The sequence below is a fragment of the Megalops cyprinoides genome, chromosome 17 (assembly GCF_013368585.1).
Source record: "Megalops cyprinoides isolate fMegCyp1 chromosome 17, fMegCyp1.pri, whole genome shotgun sequence".
In the NCBI taxonomy this organism is placed as follows: Eukaryota; Metazoa; Chordata; class Actinopteri; order Elopiformes; family Megalopidae; genus Megalops; species Megalops cyprinoides.
The window spans coordinates 9,953,434-9,979,211 of NC_050599.1; the positions used below are offsets into that span (position 1 = coordinate 9,953,434).

The 25,778-nt window shown below is 42.0% G+C and overlaps 1 protein-coding gene across 1 annotated transcript; it reads right to left on the bottom strand.

The window, feature by feature from the left end:
- Window positions 1-1,042: 1,042 nt before the first annotated feature.
- On the bottom strand, window positions 1,043-23,979 carry ppp1r14c (protein phosphatase 1, regulatory (inhibitor) subunit 14C). The gene is made up of 4 exons (XM_036549852.1): window positions 23,671-23,979; window positions 7,492-7,575; window positions 6,633-6,665; window positions 1,043-1,238 (listed from the first exon to the last, which is right to left on the bottom strand). Exons 1-4 carry the CDS (start codon window positions 23,902-23,904, stop codon window positions 1,164-1,166), a joined length of 426 nt encoding a protein of 141 aa, XP_036405745.1. The 5' UTR covers window positions 23,905-23,979; the 3' UTR covers window positions 1,043-1,163.
- Window positions 23,980-25,778: the final 1,799 nt, after the last annotated feature.

The following is a 25,778-nucleotide window of genomic DNA, read 5'->3' on the forward strand; positions in this document are numbered from 1 at the left end:
TATTTCTTTTACAAGTTTTTCCCCTTTCAATTCTGGGGTATCAATAAATATGGAAGGAACTGTACACCATGGATCTGAGAGGAAACCTGTTGTTTTGAGAGACAACTTCAAGAGTGCTATTCATGGCTACAATGCCTATCGTGCTGTGTTCCATGTGCAAAACCTGAGCGCCATCGTTGCGGTCTGATCATTTCACAACAGGATGCAAATGAATGAGGAGCAGCAAAACGGATTTTGTGATTGTTTAACAAACAGCCATATTACTTGGATCTGTTTCTGGCTGCAGATGGAAGAAGCAGCCCTATAAATTGTACTGTCCCTCTCTCATTCACTCACTCATTGAGCAAGCAGCTCCCGCAGTAATGACAGCACCTCACTAGAGGGTACTACAGGACGAAAAGCTCAGCTAGGTAGTGCTGGCAAATGAATGTTGATTTCATGTTTATGTATTAAAGACAGTCTTACTTCTCATAACAACGTCTCTTACAACAGCCTTGTTATTCATATGCAAAAACACTGATGGGCAACAATTCTCAATCAAAATGTACTTTTTGCATACTGTAGTAGCTAGATATAATATGAAGATGTTCGCAGCCAAGAAGAAACATGAACAGTCATGACAATACGGTCAAAAGGAGTTCTTGCCTTCTGACCGCTGCTCAATAAGACCGTGACATAACATGGTACTGTAACAAGCCATGAAGACCATATTCTTAGCCAGACCACCAAACACAGCCCAGGAGTGAGTTTTTCTCTTTAATTTGCTCACCTTGGAGCAGCCTGGCTGCATCATATGTGACCTCAGCGCACGTTGTTAACAAAGAGCAGATTAACTCACCTAAAATGGGAATTGTGACAAAAATAAGTGGAGTTTGATGGACCGACATATTGGCAAAAAAAAAAAGACAAAACAAAAAACCCCACAAATCTAACCTGCAAAACTTGAAAAACACCACAGTTAAAAAAAAAAATAAAATAACTGGTGTCCTCCATATATCGTCCATATATATATTCTTTACATATAAATACAAACAGTTCCTCAATCACAGCTAAATTAAAAACCAAAACAAAACAAAAAAAAAAACAACATCTGAGGAGCCGGTGTCAGGAGTCCACCTAGAGTGAGTGATGTGGAGTTCCTGGCTGCTGGCCTCAGGCAGCCATTATAGACCTTTCTTCTGCGGTGCGCTGAGTTTCCTCATCCCTCTTATCCGCCCCAGCAGCTCTTTGACAAAGTCCTGCAAGACACAAGCCACAATGCAGGAGCGCTGCCGTGAGCTGTACCACGAGAAGCGCAAAAGGTGGACAAGATACCGTTAGACCAGGGGTGTCCAAACCTCTCCTGGAGGGCCACTTGTCCTGCATGTTTTAGATCTCTCCCTGCTCCAAAACAGCTGATTTAAATGATCAGTTTGTTATTCAGCAGCTTCAGGAGTTCATAACGAGTTGATCATTTAAATCAGCTGTGTTGGAGCAGGGAGAGATCTAAAACATGCAGGACAAGTGGCCCTCCAGGAGAGGTTTGGACACCCCTGCATTAGACAGAATGGAAACTGACGACGTACTACATGTGACCACAGAAATACTGACAAGCACGTGGTACGGAGCGATGGTGAGTGTGTGCGCTTGTGCATTCAGGCTGATAAGCTGTCAAAGTAAACATTTCTGGGCCATTTCTGGGACTACATTTGCATCACACTTACAAATCAAAGGCATGTATTTTGCTTATCAATTCTGCGTTCCCTCTGCAAATACACTTTTTGAGATACACTCGCTTGTTGAGCTTAAATGAGAACCACAACTGTTTCCATTGATGTTATCGTGCAGTTTCTCCACATTGAATACCCAGAGCAATATCCATGCACTGCCAGCGGTAGTAGAAAGGCAAATTCCTGCTACGAATTTATTAGGTAAAACTCCTTTATATCGATAAATGCTATTTGCATTTGTCCCCAGGGATGTTACTATCTGGCTCTGAACAAGGAGGAACTATGCAAAATCACACTTCACCACAATACTTGTCTCCTGGTCTATACTGTACATCTTTACTGCCTTTCAGTGAAACTAAAGTCACAGCTCAGTTCCATAAAAGGCACTGGTCAACTCACTGGAAGGGAGGTGGAACAACCTGCATCTGTTGAGCTTCTGACAGTTGAGTATTTTTAACTCACTGTGTTAGGGTCCTATCTGTGCATGCAGAGCGGGTAGAGGCTTAACACGTTGACAAGGCCATACAGGTGCCTTCATGCGTAGTTAAAAGAATGGAAACATTGGCTGGTTGGAGTTCATCACCACAGTGTCAGAAAAGTTAAACTGACTGAGCTCTTGATCCACTTCATGGTTTCCCTATAGGTGACATTCCCAAGATAAGGAGGCCATGCCACTGACTTGCAACTGATGCTCAAATGGCATGGGTGTAATCCGCCATGTATATACCTCTACTAGCATGCATGCACACAATAACCCTCCAGCACATTCAGCTCCCAACAAGCATGGGCCCCGTGTGGACCGTTTCAAGTGGACACCCATCTTTCTGCATGCGGCCTTTCCATGACAGCTTGAAATGGAAACAATTCAGAGCTGGGAAAGCACTGCTAAGATTGCAAGCACACAAGGTCAGCTGTGATTCATGGGCGTGCGTTTTAATCACAAAATGGCGGCAGGCATCAGTCCCCTGGGGCTTCCCACACACTTCGTGTGGCTCGATCAGCACTGTGCGTTATGGGGGGACACTGATGAAAGTGGGAGGAAAGGCACTGTATCCTCTCATTGCCCTTCATCATAGTATTTTACAACAGTCCATAGAGTTGACCGGTGTTATAACAGTGTAACGATGATGTAATTACTTTGAGAACCAATCTAGAAACAAGAAGACTGTGGTTGTTACGCATCAATGTGACTAAAATGGGATAGAGGTGTGTGGATTTTGGAATTACAATTATACAAACCACAAATACATAACCGCATATTGGGGAACAATACATATTCATTCCATAGGTAACTGCCTGCATGGATGAAAGGTCAACCTAATATAAAGTGTAACCAAATAATTGTTCCACTGCCTGGTCCTGAGGGATCCCAGAGGGATTTATCAGCATTTTGTAATCTGACAGGCCCCTTTGTTTGAGCACCATTAGTATCAATCCATTTCCCAGATGTGACACAGTTACATTCAGGTCACCCTGCTGGGAAAGGCGGCTCCTGAAAAGAGCCGTCTGTCTGGTGGCCCCGAGACCCGAGAAAGGGGGGGAGCCCCCGGCCTGATACGCTTTGTGGTCGCTGACCCAGTCACTGAACATCTGGAGCAAAGCTCAGGGCCCACAGTGCCAGTCCAGCGACTGTGCTGGCTGCGCTTTTATTGAGGCCAACTCAGCCATGAGGGAAGGGCTGGACTGCATTTCCAGCACAGGGCTGCTTTGTTGCAGGCTTTGATGTGGTGGTGACCGGCGAGCTACAAAAAGGGCAGTTGGAGAAATTACATTTATTCATCATCCTAAACCAGTTTCAGGTTAGTTGCTCGATAAGGTGCAGCAATTAGCGTCCCTCTTAGTTTTGGTACCCATTTAGTTTTGTACACAAGCCTTTTACTTAATTGCATCTAATGTAGTGGCTCTGCTTTAGTGCACTGAGTACATGAAATCAATTGAAATATAAAAATGGTTCTGAGTCAAGATGCGATCTCAGATTTCTTTGTTCCAGATTGAATTATATAAAGTAACCCAATCTCTTTGCTATTGTTAGGATTATTTAAAGTGAACAGCACAAAAGGTAATCATACCACATTATGCATACTGAGGTAATTAGATATCAGCTGCTGGCAGGTGATCCTTACTAAAATTAGTAAAATTGTTCGTGAGATACAGGCTCAGGCTCATTATCAGTTTAAAGGACAGTTCACTGCCTTCTCTTATTTGCAGCTCACTGTCCACCACTGCTTTAATGGCCTGACTGACCTCACTGTAAGAGGCCAACACCATGTGCATCTATCAAACTCGGTCTGAAGCGATAAGCTTTAGAAGGGAAATGTTTTTTCTGCATAATACTGGACTGAGAAAAAGAGACCCTCTGTGCCAGATCTTTTACTGCCAGTCCTGATCAAGTGAAGTTTTCCTACAAAAAGGCAAATACAGGTTTTTCCCAAGTGTAATTACATTGCAGGGAAATTTTTAGGCTGGACGAACTGAGCTTTTCAAAATGTACCTTTTAAGTGCCCCACACCTGGTGCCTGAGAGGGCCCACTAAAAGCTTTCCCTGCTAAATGTATTTTTCACAAGAGCTATGATAACCTCCATGCGTTACCTTAGTTTTCAAAGAGCAACTAAAAGGGTCCCTTTAAAAACGTTTCATGAATACAATGTTAGATAGAGCAGAGGTGTACAAACAACCCATGTTGCCGTGAGTAGCCCACAGACACCTTGCATCAAGCCATCGTACACTACAGTATTAGAATGCATTACATAAAGTCATGAATGGCATATGCTAATGTGATTTTAAGTGACCTCCTGGCATTTCACATAGTAGAGCATTACAAGTAAACAGAACACACTTAGACAACTTGCAGAACTGTGATTGACATCATTTCAATCACTCAGACATTTCAAATAAAGACTTTGCTACGAAGTCATATGATGACCCCCACTGAGGCCATTATCCAATGACTGTAAGACTCTACTCTCATAGAGCAGTATCTGAATATTAGTCACTGATCTTAGCAATGACTGAACATCTATTAATCAGTATGCATTCTCACCTGTGTATTCATTCAGGCAAGAAACAGAATGTCAGCTTCTTCTGCAAATATGCAGTTTTTTTAATAAAGAAAATGGAATTTAACACTGGTTTCACTTGAACAGTGCAAACAGAAAAACAACTCATAAAACCTGAAAAATTTTGAGCTGTAGGAGGAGAGCCAGAACTCCACACCTCCCAGCGGAGAGCAAACAGACAAATGACTCCTTAACAACAAAGGGAATGTCTATTGATCGAGGTAGAAATTAACTCACTCTTTGGAATCATATTTGTCTTTTTTAATTTACTTATCAGATTGCCCTACAGCTGAACTTGGATTCAGGTTTCTCTTCATTGTTGGCTACAGTTGTGGCCTGAATGTACTGTAACATTCATCACGAATAAATTCATAAATACCACTACAGCTGCCTTGTAAAAACCACCACTTTAGCATACCATCCAGTCATGCAGATAGTTGTTTACTGAAGCAATTTGAGCTAAATGCCTTGCCAAGAACTGCATGCCACATGGGTACTGAACCAGGGATCCTGCAAACTACAGATCTAACCAGGGTGCCGTTGATAGATTACTGTGAGAAGGGAGAACTGATGACCCACATCCCATTGTTAGAAGCCATTCGAGTGAGTCCACCCTATATATCACTGCAAATTAGGCAACATCGATCCTCTCCACATCTGTGCTTGAGAAATTACACATTCACACACGGACACACGGTTCACCATTTTTGAATTGCAAAAGAGTGTTGAGCTGTCAGATTTTTTTCCCCTGAGTCAGGGCCACAGCCATTTATCCCTGCAGCTTTTTTTGAGAGCTCTTCAGCTCCAAAGTGGCCGAACCCGGCGAGCCTCTCTCACGCACAGACGTTGCGCTGTTTAAACGCAGCCTGTGCACTTGCAACGGATGAGCGCTCGGCAGTCTTTTCCTGTGAGTCGCACGTAATGGGTGAGAAGCGCAAACTAGCACTTGGTGCCGAGTAAGAACATGCTCTGCCCCACTCCTCAGTTCCTTCCTAAAAACGACATGGATTCACTCGAACGACAGGACAGACCTCTGCCTCCTCTAGTGGTGACATTAGAGAATTAGAAGGGCACTGGGCTCCGGGTCTGCAGATTTTGCCAACAGTCATAAAAAAAAGAAGCAGGCGTGCAGATGTTATATTCAAAGTGGGGGGGTACATTTATTTGGTGAAGGCTTAGGATCTTTTGAATGAAAGATACACTTTATGCATTCTCAAAAACACACCTTATGCTCCACCTCTCACCACGCATAACTGTTGGATGAACAATAAAGCAATAGATGAATAGATGGTTAGGAGTGGCATGACTATTGCAAAGTCCCCACTGGCTATTGTCAGAAATGCTACATGAAGCAGCAGTGTTACTGCAAACTCTTGGTATTGAAATGAAATTGGCTCTGGTTCTAAGGCTGTGGTACGTGCAGAGAGACATGACTAAATTTCTTTAAATAACACACATTTGGAGTAGTTTGTGTCATTTGCATGATGAGTAGATTGTACTTTACGAAACAATTTAAGTATTAAATCATCCACTTGTCAAATAAAATTCAGAACAAGCCATTGCACGCGTCTATAGCTGTTTACAAAATTTCAAAAAAAATTGGGCAGTTGTGACCAGCAGTGGTCAAAGTGTACTGATCATAACCTCTTAAGTGACCATTGCATGGGGCTTCAACAGACGCCATGCCAAGTTTTCTCTTCTTCAAATGATAAATATGAATACTTATTTGTCATCTTAATCTATATAGATGTACTTTAGTTTGAAAAACAAAAAGTTCAGAACTTGTATTAGAAGGACAGTGACACTGGAAAACACACAAATTCACAGAAAAACAGAGACAGACATCTGAACATTTAAAATACTCACTTCTGTAGGTTTATAGCAGTCTATCAGCGATTCCTGAGGAAAGAGGAGGGAATTGTTAAGCAATGTTTTGCTCAGCAATACAGTGCAACTCTTAGTTTGAGGGTCAAAACCAGTGCTTTAATTGTTAAGCGAAATGATCTTGATTTTAAACACCATTAACATTTTGGTCAAACATGAACTGTAACAATATTTACTTAATTTGTATAGAATTCTTATTGTTAATTGTGTGTAATAGAAATGTGTTACTAATGTTTTATGTCTACAAATTCAATTCCAAGCTTTCTAAAAACACACACAAATTTGTTCAGCTATTTATAGGAGGTACAAGGTAAGGAATGACAATGCAGAATAAACCAGTGCAAGCAAACAAAAGAATATAGTTAAGTTTTCTTAATAAAGGGCTTGGCATAAAGTGAAATGAAAAAAAAATAAAATTACAAAGACAACCAGAAAGCCTTAAAGTGAAATGTCTGTATTAGAAAGCCACCTGTAAAGCCACCTCAGGGGTCATAGCCTTGAGAGTAAACAAGCATTCAAGGTCAACAAGTCGAACAAGATGGATTTAGTGAACACTGGAAGTTCACTTGACAGTTCACTGAACTTACCACATTCCAATGGCAAGAGCTGTCACACGCAATGCAATTACATACTGACAGATCATAACAACACCAGAATTTAAATACTGAATTTTAATTTTCCACTGAAAGATGAGAAACCCACAGCTGCGTACAACGGGCAACAGTCACGACGGCTGTGATGTTCTCAAAATGGAACAGACCACAAAGCTTTCAGGCTGTCTTAAATGGAAGCAGTTGCCACACCCACCCTGACGGATGAGGTCACATGACCTTGAGCTCACCTGCAGTTTCACTGCCCTCTCGTCTTCACTGTTCACCTCCAGCAGGTCATCGATGTCGATTTCCACCTCCGGCATCTCCTCCTCCTAACAGAAACAAACATGTTTTTCAGCATTTCAACATTTTGTCAAATTCAACGTTTGATTGTGAAGTTTCAAATAACTTGCACTCTTTGAATTAAAGAATTCAGCAACAGTAACTGAAAAGCAATCCATTCACCTCATCCTGAATAGAATATGAATGTTCAACCTTAGCGTAGGTAGGAGAGTGATCAGAGGTGTAATAATTATTCGTTAGAGAAACTGGTTGAAAACCTAATTAAGGAACGATGCCATTTTCAAGTCCCTGAGAGCTTTTAGTTTCTAAAGCACATCGTTGCTAGACTCTGCTGACATTTTCCACAAGAAAATGGTTTAAGTCTGTGCATTTATAATCAAAAGGTAGTCATTATAACAGAGGGGGGAAAGGATGGCAAAATTAGCTAATATTATCTGAATCAAAGGTTAGTCTCAGACTAGCACATTAACAGACATGTATGAGAAGAATGCAGTTATTACATCGTTTCAAACTGAATACTTGGATGAACTATAGCATATAATACATTCAATCTGTGAAAATGAACATTCTAAAGCAACAGAAAGCAAATTCTATCCTGCCAGGGGGGAAACCGTAAATGCATTGCTTTTAGAAACCTACTGCACAATAAAAACAGTGGAAACACCCTTTCCTGAGACAACAAAAAACACACACACAGATGCAACTTAATACCATTCGAAAGCAATTCAATTTCCAGTGAGATAGACCCGCCCTGTACCAATAAACTGCATGCTGCCCCGGACCGTTCCTAATGAGCTCATTGAAATGCGGTGGATGCAGTAAGCACACACTTCAAACGCGAGGCATGAAAGCCGGCTCTGAGCGCGGGAAACGGGGCGAGCACTTCACAGAGTGGTCTCCCCCTAATTACCCCGAAATACAGCTGACGCAGGGGCATGCTCTCTCCTTTCAGTCACACGTCCAGCACCATGAGAACAGGTTTAAGCACCAACCTGCAATTTTTTTTTTTACTGATGAGCTGCAGTGTTCTCTTCAACACACAGCCTTTGGCTGAAACCCCTCCAGAGAAAGAGACCTCAGTCTGTGCTCTGAGGAAACTGTCTCACAGGGCTGCTCTGTCCTTGAATTCTTGGATTGGGACAAAGTAAAACTAAAGGCAAGCCATACGAGCTGTGGGACTGTTCAGAGGTCTGGGAAACGGATGTTATACCCAGTAGTACCATCACTTACAGCATAATAGAAGCATCTCATCAACAAATCCATTAAATCCAAGAAGAGCAGAGGACCATTTCTGGGCCACTTTCTGGAGGACGACTGGAGGATGTGAAACGCAAACCTCTCTGCTGACACTTGGCAGAAATTTTATTTTCCACCACCTTATGGAACAAGGCCGTTTCAAGTGTTGGACCCCTTCAGGCATAGCTTAGGTGTAAATTCTCCAGAGGAAAAAACTGGACCCCTACCAGCTTAAACAGACATCCATCTTACCCAGCTAGCTTGCAATGACACTGAGCCAAACAAAGCTTTTGAACCATACCAGTGTCTTGAATTTGGGCTTGCTGTGTTAAGATGCTAAAATTAGAACGCAGTCACAAGGGGAAATTATTGCTCCATTAGCTGAGTGTGTAAACAGGGCCTGGATGACAGCTTATTCAGAAGGAGAAACTGAACAGAAGGTCCATTCCTAAGACAGACTGTTCCAATCACCGTCCGTCATGCATTACCAGAAACATCCTCCATTAACATTTTCAATATAAACATCCACTGCCACATGTTCAAGGACATTCAAAGACACTGATGCCCATCTTTGCTACTCTGAACAGGCTGGAACAGAAAAGGTGCATGACTTAACTATAGACTTTACACTGTTGGCAAAGAGTATTGAGGGCCTTAGAATTCTTAGAAACAATATGTAGTTAAACCTGTTTGTTTTGAGAATGTGCTAAATTACATAAGTCATAACAAGGGGTAAATTACTTAAAGAATATCGGCAAGAGCAAAAAAAGCAGGAACCACCCTGCAAAAAAAGACTAGCAAAACAAATCATGCATGTCAGACCAGTTCCCAGTGCCATCAGTTCTCTGAGATCAATATATCAACACCCAGCAGTAATTGGGAAACAGTGATCATGCTCCTTGAAGCTGATAAAATTCCTCAGCCACGCACGTGCAGATCATGTTTCTATAAAATGCCAAGGTTGTGGTTTTGCTGTTAAAAAAAAAAAAAAAAATCTGCTCCAGGCTATTCATGAGAGCACACACACACTTTTGGACTGCAGATGTGGCTTACAACAGTGATCATAGCCATAGTTTATCATTCCTCTCATATCATTTCACTGGCATCCTTCATATCTAGCTGTCTTGGACATGAACAGATCAAGAGAAAAGGTTTTGTACCTGAATTTATTACTTTTCCATTAGACCAGGAATTCTTACAATGTACCAGAATGTTCAACATTGCATCAAAACCAAGTTACCTCAAGCACTCCAAATCACACACTTACCACCTCACTACACTGCCGCCCACTTTCAGTTTCCACTGAAAGTAGCCAGCCTATCCCTTTTAACCAGACAGTAGATGTGTTACACCTTTTAAATAAACACAAAAATGTTTTAAGAGATCCGTATTGTGGGTGCTTTCCTAAACGGGGTATAGAATGTGATGCTCTCACTTAAAACCTATGGGAAAACTCCTGCATGTGCACAGAATATTTTTAAGACACATAAGTTTAACATAGCAATGACAATTCCAAAAACGTGGGGAAAAAAATCAAGAGTATTTAAAAAAAGAACAATGCTCAATGTGCTGCTGAAAGATTTCAGCAGTAGGTTAGGGGTGGAGATTGACAGTGTTAATCCCTTACAATGCCCTCAAAGTTCACTTGCTCGTGTCTAACATGATACATGACTTCTGATGTCATTGTCAAGGTCACGCAGCATGCAAATTCTGGTGCAGACGTCAAGCTCTCTGTAGGTCGGAATCACTGATCTGGGTAAACAAACAATAGCAAAATTATCCCATTTCCTGCTGATAAATTTTCCTTCAACAATATAGCCATGGACAGAGGTCACAGGCACATGTCAACTGTTATCACCGGAGACATGTGGAAGAAATGGCAACCATCTGGACATCCAACATGTGGCTTATTTACACACCCAACACAGAATGTCAGCCCTAATATTCCACAGAAAGCCTATAATAAAAGCCTATAATAATTCTTTGTTGCTGGATCATAACGCCAATCTCAGTGTCTGAGGCAGAGGATGATGCATTGCAATACTGTGGCAGGAAAGCACTAAAGCCGGTGACGTTCTTTGAAAGCCTTTAGCTTATACTCCACCAGTTGGTAACTTAAATAGACCAGATGGCCGGGCAGCTTTAAATTCTGAGTCACCCAGCTGTTAATGGGGGAGAGAAGACACTTGGAATGAAAAGGTAGACAAATTAAAATGGGAAAAAAACTGTATGGGAACAGCAGTAACAGGGATAGATTTGGAGGGATTAGTTTAAGCACATATGTTACTGTAATTCGTGAGAAAACAAGTCTGCCATATAGCACTACTCAGAACTTCTTTATCCAAGTGATGGGTATTCTCTTGTGCTGGGACACTGAGGCTTCAAGACCCCCACAGTTGAAAGGGGCAACTATGCTGTCAATCACTGACTTGTATGAACAAAAAACACACACAAAAAAATCCACAAGAAAACCCAGACTGGTTCAAGTCAGTGTCACTGATAATACAACGCATACAGGACTTATTTTTAAGGGCTTTATTGGGCTTGTCCCTCTGTTTCTCACATCTCATTTTTCCATATAACCCGCTCCCCCACAAACACTGCATTCATAAGGTACTGGCCATCTCGGTATTCCAAGAGTAGCAAAAAGTGCTATAGGTGGTTGAGTCTTCTTCTACCACGATCTTATCAACTCGTGTTTGGAATTCAGACACACAGTCTTCAAGTCTAGGCTAAAAACATACCATTTTGACAAACCCTTTAGCTGAGGGATGGGACGACTAACAAAAGCCTCAGTCTCTAACAGACTGAGTTGTCAGTTCCGTTGCTATGTCACGGCACGGCGGCTCCATATTTAGCAGTTCCAGCCGTGATGTGGCGGTGCCAGACCTCTGCCTCCCATCCCTTAGTTATGCTGCCACAGCCTTATTAGATCATTTCCTTACTACACAAAGCCTACTCTTCCCTAGTCTCTCATCTAGTCAGTCCTCTCTCCCTCCATGTACTCCTCCCTAATAACGGCTTCTCTCCTCTCCCCTTTCCACTCCTGAGGACCTCCCGAAGCTTCAGATCACTTCAGATGGCATGCAACTGTTGTAATGAACTGATGCCTTCTATGCATTATCCCAATGTTAACATTTCCACTATTTTCCAGGAGTCTGTCAATCACCTTTTCCCAGGGTCAGAGGATAATTTTCCATTTTCCCCCCAACTGCCCCAGGTTTTGGTCTCCTTTTAATCCCTCTGGAAAATCCTCTATCCTGCACATATAGTCCTTTGGGACAATCTCATTTGTAAACATGCACAATAACAAAATTTGATTGATTGATGGAGAAGACAGCTCCATCCATTCTGGGGTTCTCTGCCATCACAAGTATTTTCACGCTTGGAATCAGTAAACATGTGCCTATACTCACCGACCAATTTAATGATACTTTATTTTCTTTTATATTTTACAAGTCCCAGTTTCCACCTTTCATACAGTATCAAAAAAAGATGATTTTCTCATGGTCTTACCAATACTGATCTGAATTTCTATCACAGCTACATTGGAAAACATGTCATTTCATCAAAACAAAGGGAAAACTGGACACTCATATTTTTGTGCTTTCAAAAAAGGCGAAAGTTGAGAGTATAAAGACTAGTAAATGAGTGTTTAACTATAATTCCTTTCGTATGACTACAATGTTCAATAGAATAGGCAGCCAGTAAAAAGAGGACACATTCGTATCAAGTGAGGATTCATGTTAATTGTGAGCTTTTGCTCTGCATTCATTAATACACTAATTCCTTTCTCCTCTGAAGCAGAGAAGGCTGACGTCAAACAGGGATTTCTCAACACTCTGAAAGTACCAGTTTGTTACAGTTTGCAAAAATAGGTACTGTCTGAGGACCGTGCTAACATCCTACCACAGCAACAGAATCCTTTTTAGGCCTGTCCACAAAGGAGTTTTATAAACATGTTAAGAGGGCAAAACCTGAACTGGTGCATGAAAAACTTGAAGGTCAAGCATTTATCCTTTTGACCTGCCAAAAGTGTGACCCACCACAAACTCACCAAAGCAAATGAAGAGCCCTACAGAAGGCCTTTTCTTAAGAACCCTATCAGACTGATGGCAGTGCTGAATCACTGTCCTGGGCTTCTGAGCCAAGCTAGAGATGTTGCATAAGATGTAGGCCATATTGCAAAATATTTCATAAGGATTACAGATATGACCAAATTTTAAACAAGGTCAAACCATGGGGGCATAACCAAACCCAGGCTCGTCAAAAACATTTGACCACAACCATACAGCCAAAGACACACCCAGGACATGTAACCCAACTGAAAAAGAGGTCATTTTAAAGTACAAGCAAAAGGGGCTGGGAGCAGTTACATTCCCTACACATCTGTATGACTTGAGCCTCATTATCAAACTCTAGCTGGGACTCTTCATTCAAAAGCAAAAGCTCTGCATATTTAAGGCATCAGTGCTGACTCTTTCCTGTCCTTGCCTCCTCATTATGCAAATCCTCAACAACTGAAACCTCTTTCTGCTTTCAAGTTTTGTCCGAGTTCACGGAGGAGTTAGCCAGTGATTCCGATTAGAGCTGCCTGAGTCCATAGCTCCTTGCAAGCAATTACCTTCCTCGCTTCCCTTTAAATACACGAGCTCTCAGTTAATTTTGATTTTTTTTTTTTTTTTCATAAAATCCTCCTGAATGGGGCAAGTGGCATATACGATGCAGAGTGGCTTCAGAGTGGTGTGGTGGTTATGGAAATGGTAACCAGAGGACTGCAGGCTCAGTTTCTCTGGTGGGGACACTGCTGTCATTCCCTTGTGCAAGGTACTCAACCTGAATTGCCTCAGTATGTATCCAGTCATACTAATGGATAATAATGTAAGCTCTGCAAGTCACTCTGGATAAGCAAATAAATCATGCAGAATTTCATACGTGGTCCCATTTTGCCCCAACGACAGCTGGCATGTCAACCGTTGAACACTACCATTGTGACAGATGCAGGTCGCCCTCCCTTCGAGCAAAGGGTTATAGGAGTGTCCGAGTGGGTTACAGCATTCTAGCAAGATATACCGTTCAACACAATGTGACTAGCATCTCATTAACAACTGGAGGCAGAAGGACAGAAACTGGGTCACCATGATTAGTTACGGTCTGTAGGAACTGTTCTGACATGTGCAAGTGGGGGAAAATGCTCTGCATTTGATGAGGTGAGTAAAAATAAAAAATTGTTGTCCCCCCCACCCCCCACAAAATAAGAAAATAAAAAAACCTGTCTAAGTGCAACTCCAACAACACAACATCTGTGGCTGCTGAGCCAAGTCCATTCTCTGAATACTGCCCAAGTAACTGTGTATACTTTGCATGACTGTGAAGGCACTATGCAACAATTAGCAACCAAACAAGTGAAAGCCTCTCTCAGATTTTGGCAAATTTAAAGAACTGAAGATGCATTTTTATCCTTTAATTTAACATGATTGCATGCATTACAGTGCCATTTAAATTTGTCATGTGCTACAGCATTTCATGTTATAGTCAGCACAGGTATCGTACTGAAATGGAGCGGACTCAAGACTACAGGCAAAGAGGAAATGCTGTATACAGTACATCAGCATTTGAGAAACTGAGATGCTATCAAGTTTTTCCCTTAATCTGAGAAGAGGGAATTTAAGATTAACATTTAGGCGGATCGTAGACCGGAAAAGGATTAACGCGGGGAGGCGCTTTGTCGCCAACGGCTCTACTGAAATGGATGGAGACATGGAACACCACAGATCTCAAATGGCGACAAAGACAGTGAAACCACACTGTCTTTTTATTTAGTTGCCCTTATTCAGGGGTTACTCCGGAATTTACAGATTATCCATTTACACAACTGGGTATTTACAGAAGCAGTTCCGGTGCTTCTAAACCATGCAAAGGTACACCTAAGAATGGAACCCATGCTCCAAGTTACAGGCCAACTTCTTTAACTACTACAGCATAAAAATCGTTCAGAAATATTCATCATTGCCATAGCAGCTTTGCCCTTTCAAGTTTTTTCTTTAATGACATTTTGCATTCACTTGCTATGATAATTCATCCAGGTAGAAAGGTCATCATCATTGTTCAAAGCTAGCACATCAAACCAGCACAAACATGCATGCAAAGCACAAGTAATTTCTCCAGAAAAATCTGTACAGAATATCCTGGGCAGAATTTTCACCATGCATTCCAAATGACTACTCCTAACAGAATACACAAACAGAGGTGTGTGCATCCCAAGAGATTTGTCCATCTATAAAGCGCTTGATTGGATGACGTTAGCCAACGCTAACACTGGTAATGAAGGAGTGGGAGAGCCACGGAAAACTGGAGACGTTCCATGACCTTTTCCTCAGATTGCCTGACACATTCAGTGTAAACAGTGGCACGCCAGTGAAGACAAAAGTTGTTGACAAACAACAAACTCAGTGCTCTAAATCAGGCAAAAAAAATCTGCCATCTGTCTGAGATGTCGACATAATTAAGCTCCTTCTAATCTGCATTACTTATCACTTGAACCTGTTCGCAATTTAACAGCGCTCATTGTCACTGGAAAGCGCAAATTAATCATGCGTTATTAAACGGACAGGGTCGTGCAGGACACATTAGGCCTTTCTCGGCAACGTCGCCAACTGCCCCTTTAAACAATCATGAGCTGTTTATTAAATCATTCACTTCCATCACTTCCCAATTCCATTACGCCTGGACACCTCGGCACTCAAATTTTGAGCCTCAAGTCCTGCCGTGTGTCCAATCATTAAAAAAAAAAAAACGTTCTTCAGTATGCTGCAAATGGACACTGTCATCTTGATTTTTTCAGATTTTTGTAGACTTCTAGCTAAGATCCTAACAGTTAATGATTTTAATTATAATTTACTGACAGTCTGATGTTATACTGTAACATTTTTTCCACAGACATATGTACACATTATCAACAGAAGTTTGATCACACTGACAATCAATTGTTAATTACACATCAGCAACACATACTATCAACAAATGTTGAATCTATACAATTACCCAATAATACATTGAGGTCATGCTGGTTCCCTGCAAAGGACACACCAAGTGATGAAACTAGTATCTGGGTTTATAAAAAAATGTAAGAATACAGCCACCTTTTTATTTTTGATTTTCTGACAACTGGCACCTCACTACCAAAGGTGTGCATTTTCACAAATCATCTGGCTGTCTCTCTCACACTCCAGCACATGACTTTCTGTTGGGAAGGAGAACCTCTATGTCAGTAAAATGCTATGAAGTTTTCTTTTTTGTTAAGCGTGCACAGCTAGGGACTGTCAGTAAAGCACAAGATAAATAATGACCAGAATTAAAGGATGATACATTTCAAATTTATGCCTTATCCAGCTGGGTGCTTTGGATTTCTGCAGCAGTATTATAGCACTGGGATATTGCACATCCATGTGCAAACATTACCTATGTCAATTTAAAACCTGTCCAAAGTTGCATCACTATTGCAACACTGCCGTGCAGGACAGGACATAATCACAATAGTGGGCCACTACTGTGTACCCATGAGCATAGTAGCCATCTTGGAGTTCTTCAATAAATACCCAGTTTCCTAAATGAATAAAATGTCAAACGTGAATTTTACTAATCACCCTGAAAAAAGGGCATGTTAAGCAGAGTCCACACACCTCTAAAAAGGTGCTGGGAAGACAGGGAAGAGGAGTAGGAATGCACTTGATGACAGGCTTCCTTTGCAAGGCAAAAGAGGCCATTTTGTTTTCCATGTGATTACTGTGCTCTTCAGTCACAACACAGGTTGTATCTGAGGGCATTGTACCATGCAAAATTCTGAATGGATTCACTAATCTTTACGGTGGGTGGATAGGCTGCGACAGACTGTCAGGCACAGGGAATGGAACAAGCCACCCAGGTACATCAGGGAAACTGTGTAGAAACTGATATTGTATATTCTCAGCAAATACAATATCAAACTCAGGCCAGGCTGAGAGGACAATCTGTACAATCTCAGGCGCCCTGGCTCCAGCTGTGTCTGGACCAGGCGTGACCATACAAGACCGTACCTGCCCAGTCAGGTAGGTCCCCAGATCCATGGATATGGCACTATGCTGGGGATAGTAAAGGCTTCTCCACAAGGGAGATTTGTTCCAGACACAAAAACATTGAGTATGAAAAACAATGCATAATGCAATAAACAAAAGAGCTCAATAAATATATGTAATGATGGGCAAGGAATAGGAGGTCTGTCTGACCTGCATACACCGAATAGCTGAAGCTGCAGCTGCATCTCTCAACAGACCAGTATTTCTCAGATCAAGACCACCACTAGGGTGCGCCACTACAGAACAGAAACCTGCATTTCAATATGTACTTAATGGCCCCTGACTACTCTTCTCAATCCCCTACCAAGCAAGCTGTGCCAAGCATGCTTGTACTGAATCTGTTTTACAGACAACACACACCAGCTAATTTGTTCTGTACCACCTCCACTTCCAATTACATTTAATTGGTAGTGACAAAAGTTCCTCCCCCACATTAATTAGCAAAACAATTAGAGGGCTGCCCAGCTAGAAGTTTACCTGTGACAATTCATTCGACAGCCGCTATTTTAGTTGCAAATTCATCGCAGCATGGTACAGCCTGAGTTGTTTCAGGAAGGTTCTGTGGGTTGCCCCAGGGTAAATAAATTCGCAAAATGGCATGAGAAAAATCAAACTAAGATAGTCATGTGAACTGAAGCAAAGGAGTAGAAAACACTTTTCCCACAATGGAATGAACACACTTTGTTAAATTGAGAAAAAAGCTGACTGTTAAGGCTGGAAGTCCTGTAACTGTATGGTCCTGGACATGACTACATTACTTTAGCATTCTGGATGGTAATATAATAGCTACAGTCGGACCAGTACACTCCATGCCCTCCACACGGAGGTCAGACTGCAAGTGCACCTTTTCGATTTGCATCCCTGTGTGCAGCATTTGTTTGAGAGCCGCGCGGAGTGCAGGCAGGGTTCAGCGGTACAGAGGCTGAGATAATAAGCACCGCGTGGCCCTGGAGGAGCCTGCATCACCTGGGATTTCAGCCGCCTCGAGTGCAGAGGTGCAACAGCACACAACAACAAAGCCTGCGCGATCAATCTCATCCCGCGGGAAAGAGAAGCTGCCACCGTGCGAGTCAGATTCCGCAGGAGGCAGACAGGGATGGAGAGAGGGAAAGAGAGACAGGGACGGAGAGGGGAGGAGGCAGCGTGACAAAGACGGGGGAACTCAAAGGATTCACAGCTGCTCTGTCTTTTCCACTCCATAGATCTCCGTGTGCAGTGCCCTAACTGCCACAGGGTGCAAGGCACAGGGCATGGGACAGAGACATTACTAAAGCTCATCTCGCTGCCCCACTGTCACAGAAAGTATGGTACACTGACCTCAAACAGACAGACCCCCCTGCTCCATAAACAGGCTCTGACACAGAAACCAGTGTGGAAATAATCACTGCGTGGGGATTCTGCAGACGCACAGCAACAATGGAGTTTAGGGCATTGGAGGCCTAAGGGAGAAGCATGAAGGTTGCCACATTCGATTCTCCATGCTCTATTTAATTGTCTCTGCAGCGTGGCATGGCCTTATAGTGACACAGTTCCCAACAGGGAACGATTCTCATGAAGAGAGTCCACGATGTGGAGCATAACTGAAGACTACCATGGATGAGGTCATCTCCATCTAAAAGCCATTTCTTTGATACCTAACGTTTTCTACACAGTGTTTGGGGAAAGCAGGGCTTGATGCTTACGCTGGGCAACTAGTCATCGGTTTTTGTTTCAGCTGTATTTTTTTTTATTACAATACAAGTGTATCCAAACTTTGGGTTGTCCTCTTGGGGCACACTTTATAAGCTATAAAATATCAAATTGTCTAGAGACTCTTTCAGGGGAAGAAAAGTGATTTGGTTTGATTTCGTTCCTCAAGTTCAAATCTCTTCAAATCAATACATATCAAGGTCACAAAGGCAGCAATTGCCTATAACATATTTTGGCTATGTCTTGGTTATTAGCCTAGATAAGTGGGAAAACACTAAATAATATAACACTAAAGAAAATGCACATTGTTGGGTTTTAAGGAGGACAGGAAGAGACTATATTCTATTGCTGGGTGTTGTGCAGTGGTGAGAGAATATTGCAAAGACAAGTCACCATTGCAAGGAAATGAGGGGAAGCCATTTTTCTTGGAGGAAAATTTTTTGGTTGCGAAGTTGGGCAACCGGGCAACATGAAATGTTTGCAAAAACCTCTTGATCACTGAAATTTGGTTGCCCATTAATACCCTGGAATGGTTCCACCCCAAGTGACAATGCTGCCCAATAGCCTCATTCCAATCACTTCGGACGAAATATGAATCAGCTTCACTGAAGTAGAAAATCCATCATGGCTACTGCCAAGCAAACTGGAACAAATTTTTTTCTAAATGTATACTTCATGCCATTCTTTCAGATAACATGCAGCTTCTCCCCAGAAAAAAGATGAACCCAAGAACATCTTTTATAAACAGGAAAAGACCTGTTACGTTTACTGCAAGTGCAGACAAACAAATCAAATCCTTTTTTTGAAATTACACTGAGAACTCAATAGGTAAATCCAGTGTAAACTTCACATGTCATTCCTCCTTTGGGAGGGGACAATGCAAACATTTGGAGCCCTTCGTAAATCACTTCACAGCCTTCACATTCTTCTGCCTGCCCTGCTCCGAATTTCAAAGCTGACCCCCTCAATTACATTCACCTTACATGAGTATATTAAAGCCTCCAGCGGGGGATTTCTCCTGAAAAATCCTCATCCTTGCAGAAATTTCTGAGCCCTAACCATTTTGCACTCTCGCACCTCATTAATACCGCCTAGGTCCCATGAAGATGGGCCATGGCCTCAAAGGAGATGGGGATATAATGAGAAATCCATCACTGTCTGACACTGTTGTCCTACCACAGGGGGACCCAGGGAGGGGGAGTGGGGGGTCTTTTCTCTCCTGTTTCAGAGACTAACTCCATTATGTCCATCCATAACTATTCTTATCTTGAACAAGATCCAAAATTGATCACCATTCAGCTGTACTTTTAGCTGCAGCTTATGTGTGTGTGCAATACTGAAGTTGTAACCCCATACCGATGAGTATCTGTATGTTATTTCTGCATCAATACTCTCCAACCTTTGTTCTCTTTTCATTTGAAAGGGCCTAACTTGTGGCTCACATGGTTCTTCAGAGATTCAGGAGCCACCATCCCAGAACTACAGCTGGCAAAAAGTTCAATATGGAAAAAAAAAACAGACTCGTACAGCAGTCCAAAATGTGCTGGGTCTTAACTACTCTGTATTCGATCTGGTGTCATCTTTGACACAACCTCATTTCCAGGATTGAAATTCAAAACCAATATGCATCTATCAATACAAATTAAGTGGTCACTGTACTGTTCCCCCCTCAGGAAAGAAAAGGACGGTTAGAGAATCAGATAAAAAAAAAAAAAAATTCATAGGGGCAAAGCCAGTATTAGACCCGTTCTCTTGGTATTGGGATCAGACATGCATATGAAACAGATATCAGAGCTGACCTCAATGCAAGACCCGCTGATTCAGCACCGCCTCCCCACTCCGCCCTGCATGACCGCAGAAAGCAGCTCTGGGGGGCACTTGGCACCCAGGGTATTCATTTCTCCAGGCCTGTGCAACACAAGTTACTGTACCAGAGTGGCTTTTTTGTCAAACTAAACGGCTATCAAGGTCACCGCCATCTCCACAAAAGAGAGCCCAGGCAAATGGAGGATCCCCCCGTAGGGCTGTCTGCGTGCGGTTGGGTCAAACATCACGGATCACCCCTCCTTTTATTCACCCCTTCATTCAAACAACAGCACGGTCGCTCACCATGCTGTGAGCAGTCTGATGGTCCTGCCATTTCTCTGACAACAACATATACTTCCCCCAAAGCATGCTCAGGAGTCAAGAATCATAGACATGCGCAGGCTAAATGGAAGTGTCAGTCACTGGCGTTTCTGCGATTGCAGCGCTGCTGTGCCGCGAGTGACGGGTTTGCTCTTGCCCCACGGTTTCTCACATGCTTCAACACTGAGGCAAGACAGCAAAGTGTTAATGGGAACCATGTGCTTTGATGTCGATGGGGGGGGGGGGGGGGGGGGGGGGTCTGGTAACCTGCTGTGAGACTTCCTGCTGTAAATTCTTGTGACCAAACAAAGAACTACAGAGTGAAAGACAAATGCAATTAACACCTGTCTGCGATCTGGTTCTAGCTCTGAAAAGTAGCAAAACCAGTTTGTTAGTCATTTAATAAAATGTTTAGAGAAACAAAACCTACACCTCTACCATTTTAATGCAAAACATGTAAATTGAAAGCAAATGAGCTTTGTAATTACCCTATAGTTCTGAAACAGATGTTCATTTGACAAGGCAAATGATATTTGTAATTTTACAACATAAGGTAGATTAGGTATTGTACCTATATACATATGTAAAGTTGTCCATTCATCCGAAGAATGTAGAAGCCCATGGGACCAAGCAGGTACTTTGTGTTTGTAACCAGTAAAAAGGAACGTCAAGGTATTTGCTGGCTTGTAAATGTGGAGTTGTCCAAATCTGACCTTTTTAAAATAGCTGAAGGGTTGATAACAGGTGACACAATCTTGTTAATGGAACACTTGTCAATTTCATTTCCTAAACGTTTACTGAAATTGCTTTGGCTTCATAATGCTTTGAGTGAATCCACCTGAAGATAAGATTCTGAATAAACCTTTCACAATACCCAGCTTAGCCTCAGTCTGACAATTAAAATGAAAGGATAAGTTCATATCAATTTGAGGAGGGCACCTGCAAGCGGTCCCCTTCACTCTATCGTTTACTCTTTTCAATTCACACTGAGTTCCATCCCTTTAACCATTTTTTGAGAGGACTCCTGAAAAGTGTTATCCCATGAATACTCTTCTGATTCTTTTCACCATTGCATGTCAACAGGGTGCCTCCTTACGTGACAGTATAACATTAAAGGGTTCAGCATCTCTAATGATAACAGGGTTTGTGTCACTTGACATGGAGTGGCAGGTGTCCCAATCTCCACCAGAGTCTGAACTCCGTCATTTCTAGGGTGACAAGATCAACCATGTGATCCCAGGCCCTTTTCAGATTTACTTGAATAGTAAGGACTCTGAAACACACATGTGAAAATCACTGTCTTTTGAGTCCCTACTTTAACAGGAGATGTATTCATGTTTAGATCACAAGCGATTAAGTGATAGGCACGTTTCAGGACAGTTTTTAAAATTTTTATAGTGTACATTTTTCATACACACAGTCAGAGTTCAGTTACCATATTATATGGCTTATATTTTAATCATCAAGACACTGAATGAAGTCGATCTCAATGGCAGTCTCCAGGCACTGCTGCCTCCAATACTTTGAATGTGTACGCCTTAGACAGCTGGGGTTGGTGTGTCTGCAAAAATTATCACCAACTGGAAGGAGGTCAAAGACCAGCCTCACGATTGGCTGGGGAGAGTCGCTAATTTGCATATCAGTCTGACCTAGTCCAACACCTCCCTCCCCCATCTGCTTCTCTCTCAATCCTACAGAATTTGACACAGAAGTGAAAACAATGGTGCCCTCAAAACGTAAGCAATACAAACATATTCCTTTGACCAACCAGCATTTCACCTTTTCAGAGCATAAAGGCTAGTTTTCCTAAGATGTATCCACATTCCCACGAGACCATGCCTTTTTGTTCGTTTCAAGAGCCCTTTGCTACAGTTTTGATTTTACAGGTTTAATACTGACCATTTTTTTCCATAAAGAGATAAAAGAATACTGCATACATGCAAAAATGGATCAGGTGACATCACCTCAATTTAGCAAAGGGAGAAGAATTTGAAGCAGAATGTCAAAAGAAGGATCTTGTTTTAATTTCTTGTTTAAATCTTGTCTAAATTTTGTTGTTTAACCCTGAAAAACAAGCTCTGAAGCAAAACTATAGATGGCTCCATGTGAATATAATCCTACACGGTTGCAAAATGGTACAAATAAAATCTCAAAGACCAAAGGTACCCATGGATTCCAACCCAAGGTTCAAGATCACTGCTTTCACAAACCGCCGAGCCAGTCTTGGATGTGCAACCTCCTCTCCTAAAGACGAATCAGTGTTGGATTGTATAGAACAAAACGTCAATGCCTAATGTTTCATACACTCGATCAAACAATCTGTCCTTGCTATTGATAATAAAATGCAATATCTGGCACATTCTGTCAGGGTCTGTATGCTTGACAAAATGTTAATTCAAAGCGTTGTAAAAAAAAAAAAAAAAAAAAAAACTGACATATTACAAAAAGCGGGATGGGGGTTATCACATAATTTCATTCATCCCAGCGTCTGGAAAATTTGTTTCGTGTCTACTGAAATGGTGCTGCAATGCTGACGCTGGAGGAAAAGACAAAAGACGCGCACACTACCTGCACCCGCTGGCTGCAGTCTTTGCAATACCGTCAGCTTCGCAAAAGCACCGTCAGAGCTTAAACAAGCCTTTTCAAATATAACACACTACATTACATGAGGAAAATTACTGTGTCGCGAGGCAGGCTTTTAGAAAATCCCAATTCACATTAAACAGCGTACATGTCTCCACAGAACATCTGTAATTTGTAGTACAGGGGAATCATATGGGACGTCATAGGACAGCCGATCAAATGAATAATTATAAAAGGAACTCGCTAGAGCTTGAGGTAGCAATGCGTTCGTGTATTCTTAGAATTCTATGCAGCCTTAAACGCACATATGTGTTGTAGTAACATGTAGCTAACTAGTTGGCTGAAACGAACACGCGTGAGCACAACCTGTCTTACCTCGCAATCATACAGCTCACTAAGTTGCTCAATGATCCACTCTTCCAAGATAAGCCTTTTTCTCAATTCCTTCCTGTCGTATTTCACGGTGACTTTCCCCTGTTTCTTCTGGACCGGGTCATCCCGCTGCACTGGTCCGGTCCCGGCGCAGCCTCCACCGGGTGCCGTCTGGAAAAACACCCTCCCGGCGGGAGGAGGGAGCTGAGCGCTCGTCTCTGTGCCGGTGGCTGACATTGTGTGGATTGTTCACTGCGTTAAAACCAACTGGATATGCTCTCAATATTAAACACCTGCTATTTAAAGCTCACCACAGCCTTAGCACTCTGTCATCAAGAGGGAGGTGCCTTCCATCCAAATTTTCTCGCTTGCTTTAACGCTTTCGGTGCCGAAGCGCTTGGTGCATGAGATGGGAGTGGGTATGATCAGCTTACTTTATTGGAGAATTCTTTTTAGAGAATGCTGATTGGCCGCTTTTGAGTCGTCTACTTTGCCTTTAGACCAGGCGTAGAGAAGCTCCGCTTTTGTGAAATAGGTTCTGGTTTTACGCGTGTCCTTCGAACGCAAATCGATCAGAGGTGATGTTAAGGTGGTAATGAGTACAGGTCAAATCAAATTGTTGTAAAATCTTCTGTTTCATTTCGGATATCACATCGGTTATAAAGAAGTGTTTTGAAGTAGTTGATACGCCAACATGTTTGAGTGTTAAAATATGTATTTTTGAACAATTCATTCATTTATTTTTTTTTTTAAATTAATTTGTGCTTCTGAAGTTGGAGACCAGTAATCTGAACCAGTTTGAACTTAACCCGAGATAACTTTGTAAAATCGCTCTAGTAACATTAGCAAGTAGTAATTAGTAGGACATTTAAACATAACACTTGGTAGACTATATATAGCTTGCTGGAAAAATGTAAAACTTATGACTCTGATATGATTGCAATGAATGATGCCAATAAACCAGTAGATATTTCATCCATGGCCAAATGTAACACCATCAGAGTGTGAGGAGAGCTTGTGTGTTCCCATGAACAGTAGTTCAGATGTGTTCTTCTAACGTGTTGAGTGATAGTGTTAAGGGACTCCTAAGGGAATGAGAGCTAAATTTAGATTGGCATGTCACTGGAAAGTGAAAGGATCTTGTTGTCGATGTGGGGCATGTTGAGGGGGCATTTGTGTGCCTTTTTGACCTACTTATGATCACGTCTGGCCCAAGGTGCCATGTTTAAAGGGCTATCATGTGTCTGTTTGCACCTGGAATCTTTCCCACTTCAATTGCCCTGGTCTGAAAATAACCCTCTGCTCATGTCTGACATTTCTTCCTCTATAAAGCTGGGGGTCATTACAGTGAGGTCTTCAGGTCCTGCACAGAGTGGTTGCAGCTAATCCACATACATGTGCAGGGTCAAAGAAAGGACTGAGAGATCAGATCATAATTATGTGGCACTATCTGATTGATTTCACAAGGTCACGTACCGAAATGACCAGTTCAGCGTAAGCTCTTGGAAAAGTCAAGGGAAGCCGGAACTTGAGCTTTCATTAACTCTAGTTATTTTCCTACCATAAGTATAGGCTCATATCCACTCACAAGTGTACTGTTTCCACTTACAGCCATCTGTGGGTGGGGTTGGGTTGAATTTCAGTTAATCTAGGAATATTTGGCTACCTAGTGCACAAGACTGTAGTTACACTCTGTTTGGCATCGAAAAGCTGGCTATGGAAACAACAAAGAAAGAACTAGCCTGCCACAAGGTTAAGAAAATAATGCACATTTCCATGAGTTGAAAATATATTTAAAGTAAACATTGAACAAATCCAGCCAGACTGAGACATCATTTACGAGTGGAGGGAGAACCTGTGTTTAAATGTTATTAACACTAGGGGTTTCTGCGCATACCTACTTGCTAGCTATGTAGCTAACTACAAGTGAATGAAAATGGCAAAACATTGGAAAAGATAATTACAGATTTCTTGACATTACAGACAAAACTATTGAAACTTGGTCATGTAAGACTTTATTGTGACTCCATGTACTCTGCCACACTTGTAAGTCGCTTTGGATAAAAGTGTCTGCCAAATAAATGAATGTAAATGTAATGTAAAAAAACAGC

Coding starts and splice junctions, on each gene's coding strand:
- ppp1r14c (XM_036549852.1), bottom strand. CDS start 23,904: ATGTCAGCCACCGGCACAGAGACGAGCGCTCAGCTCCCTCCTCCCGCC. Junction 6,666..7,491: donor AGAGGGCAGTGAAACTGCAG/GTGAGCTCAAGG, acceptor CTCTTTCCTCAG/GAATCGCTGATAGACTGCTA. Junction 1,239..6,632: donor ACTGCTATAAACCTACAGAA/GTGAGTATTTTA, acceptor TGTGTCTTGCAG/GACTTTGTCAAAGAGCTGCT.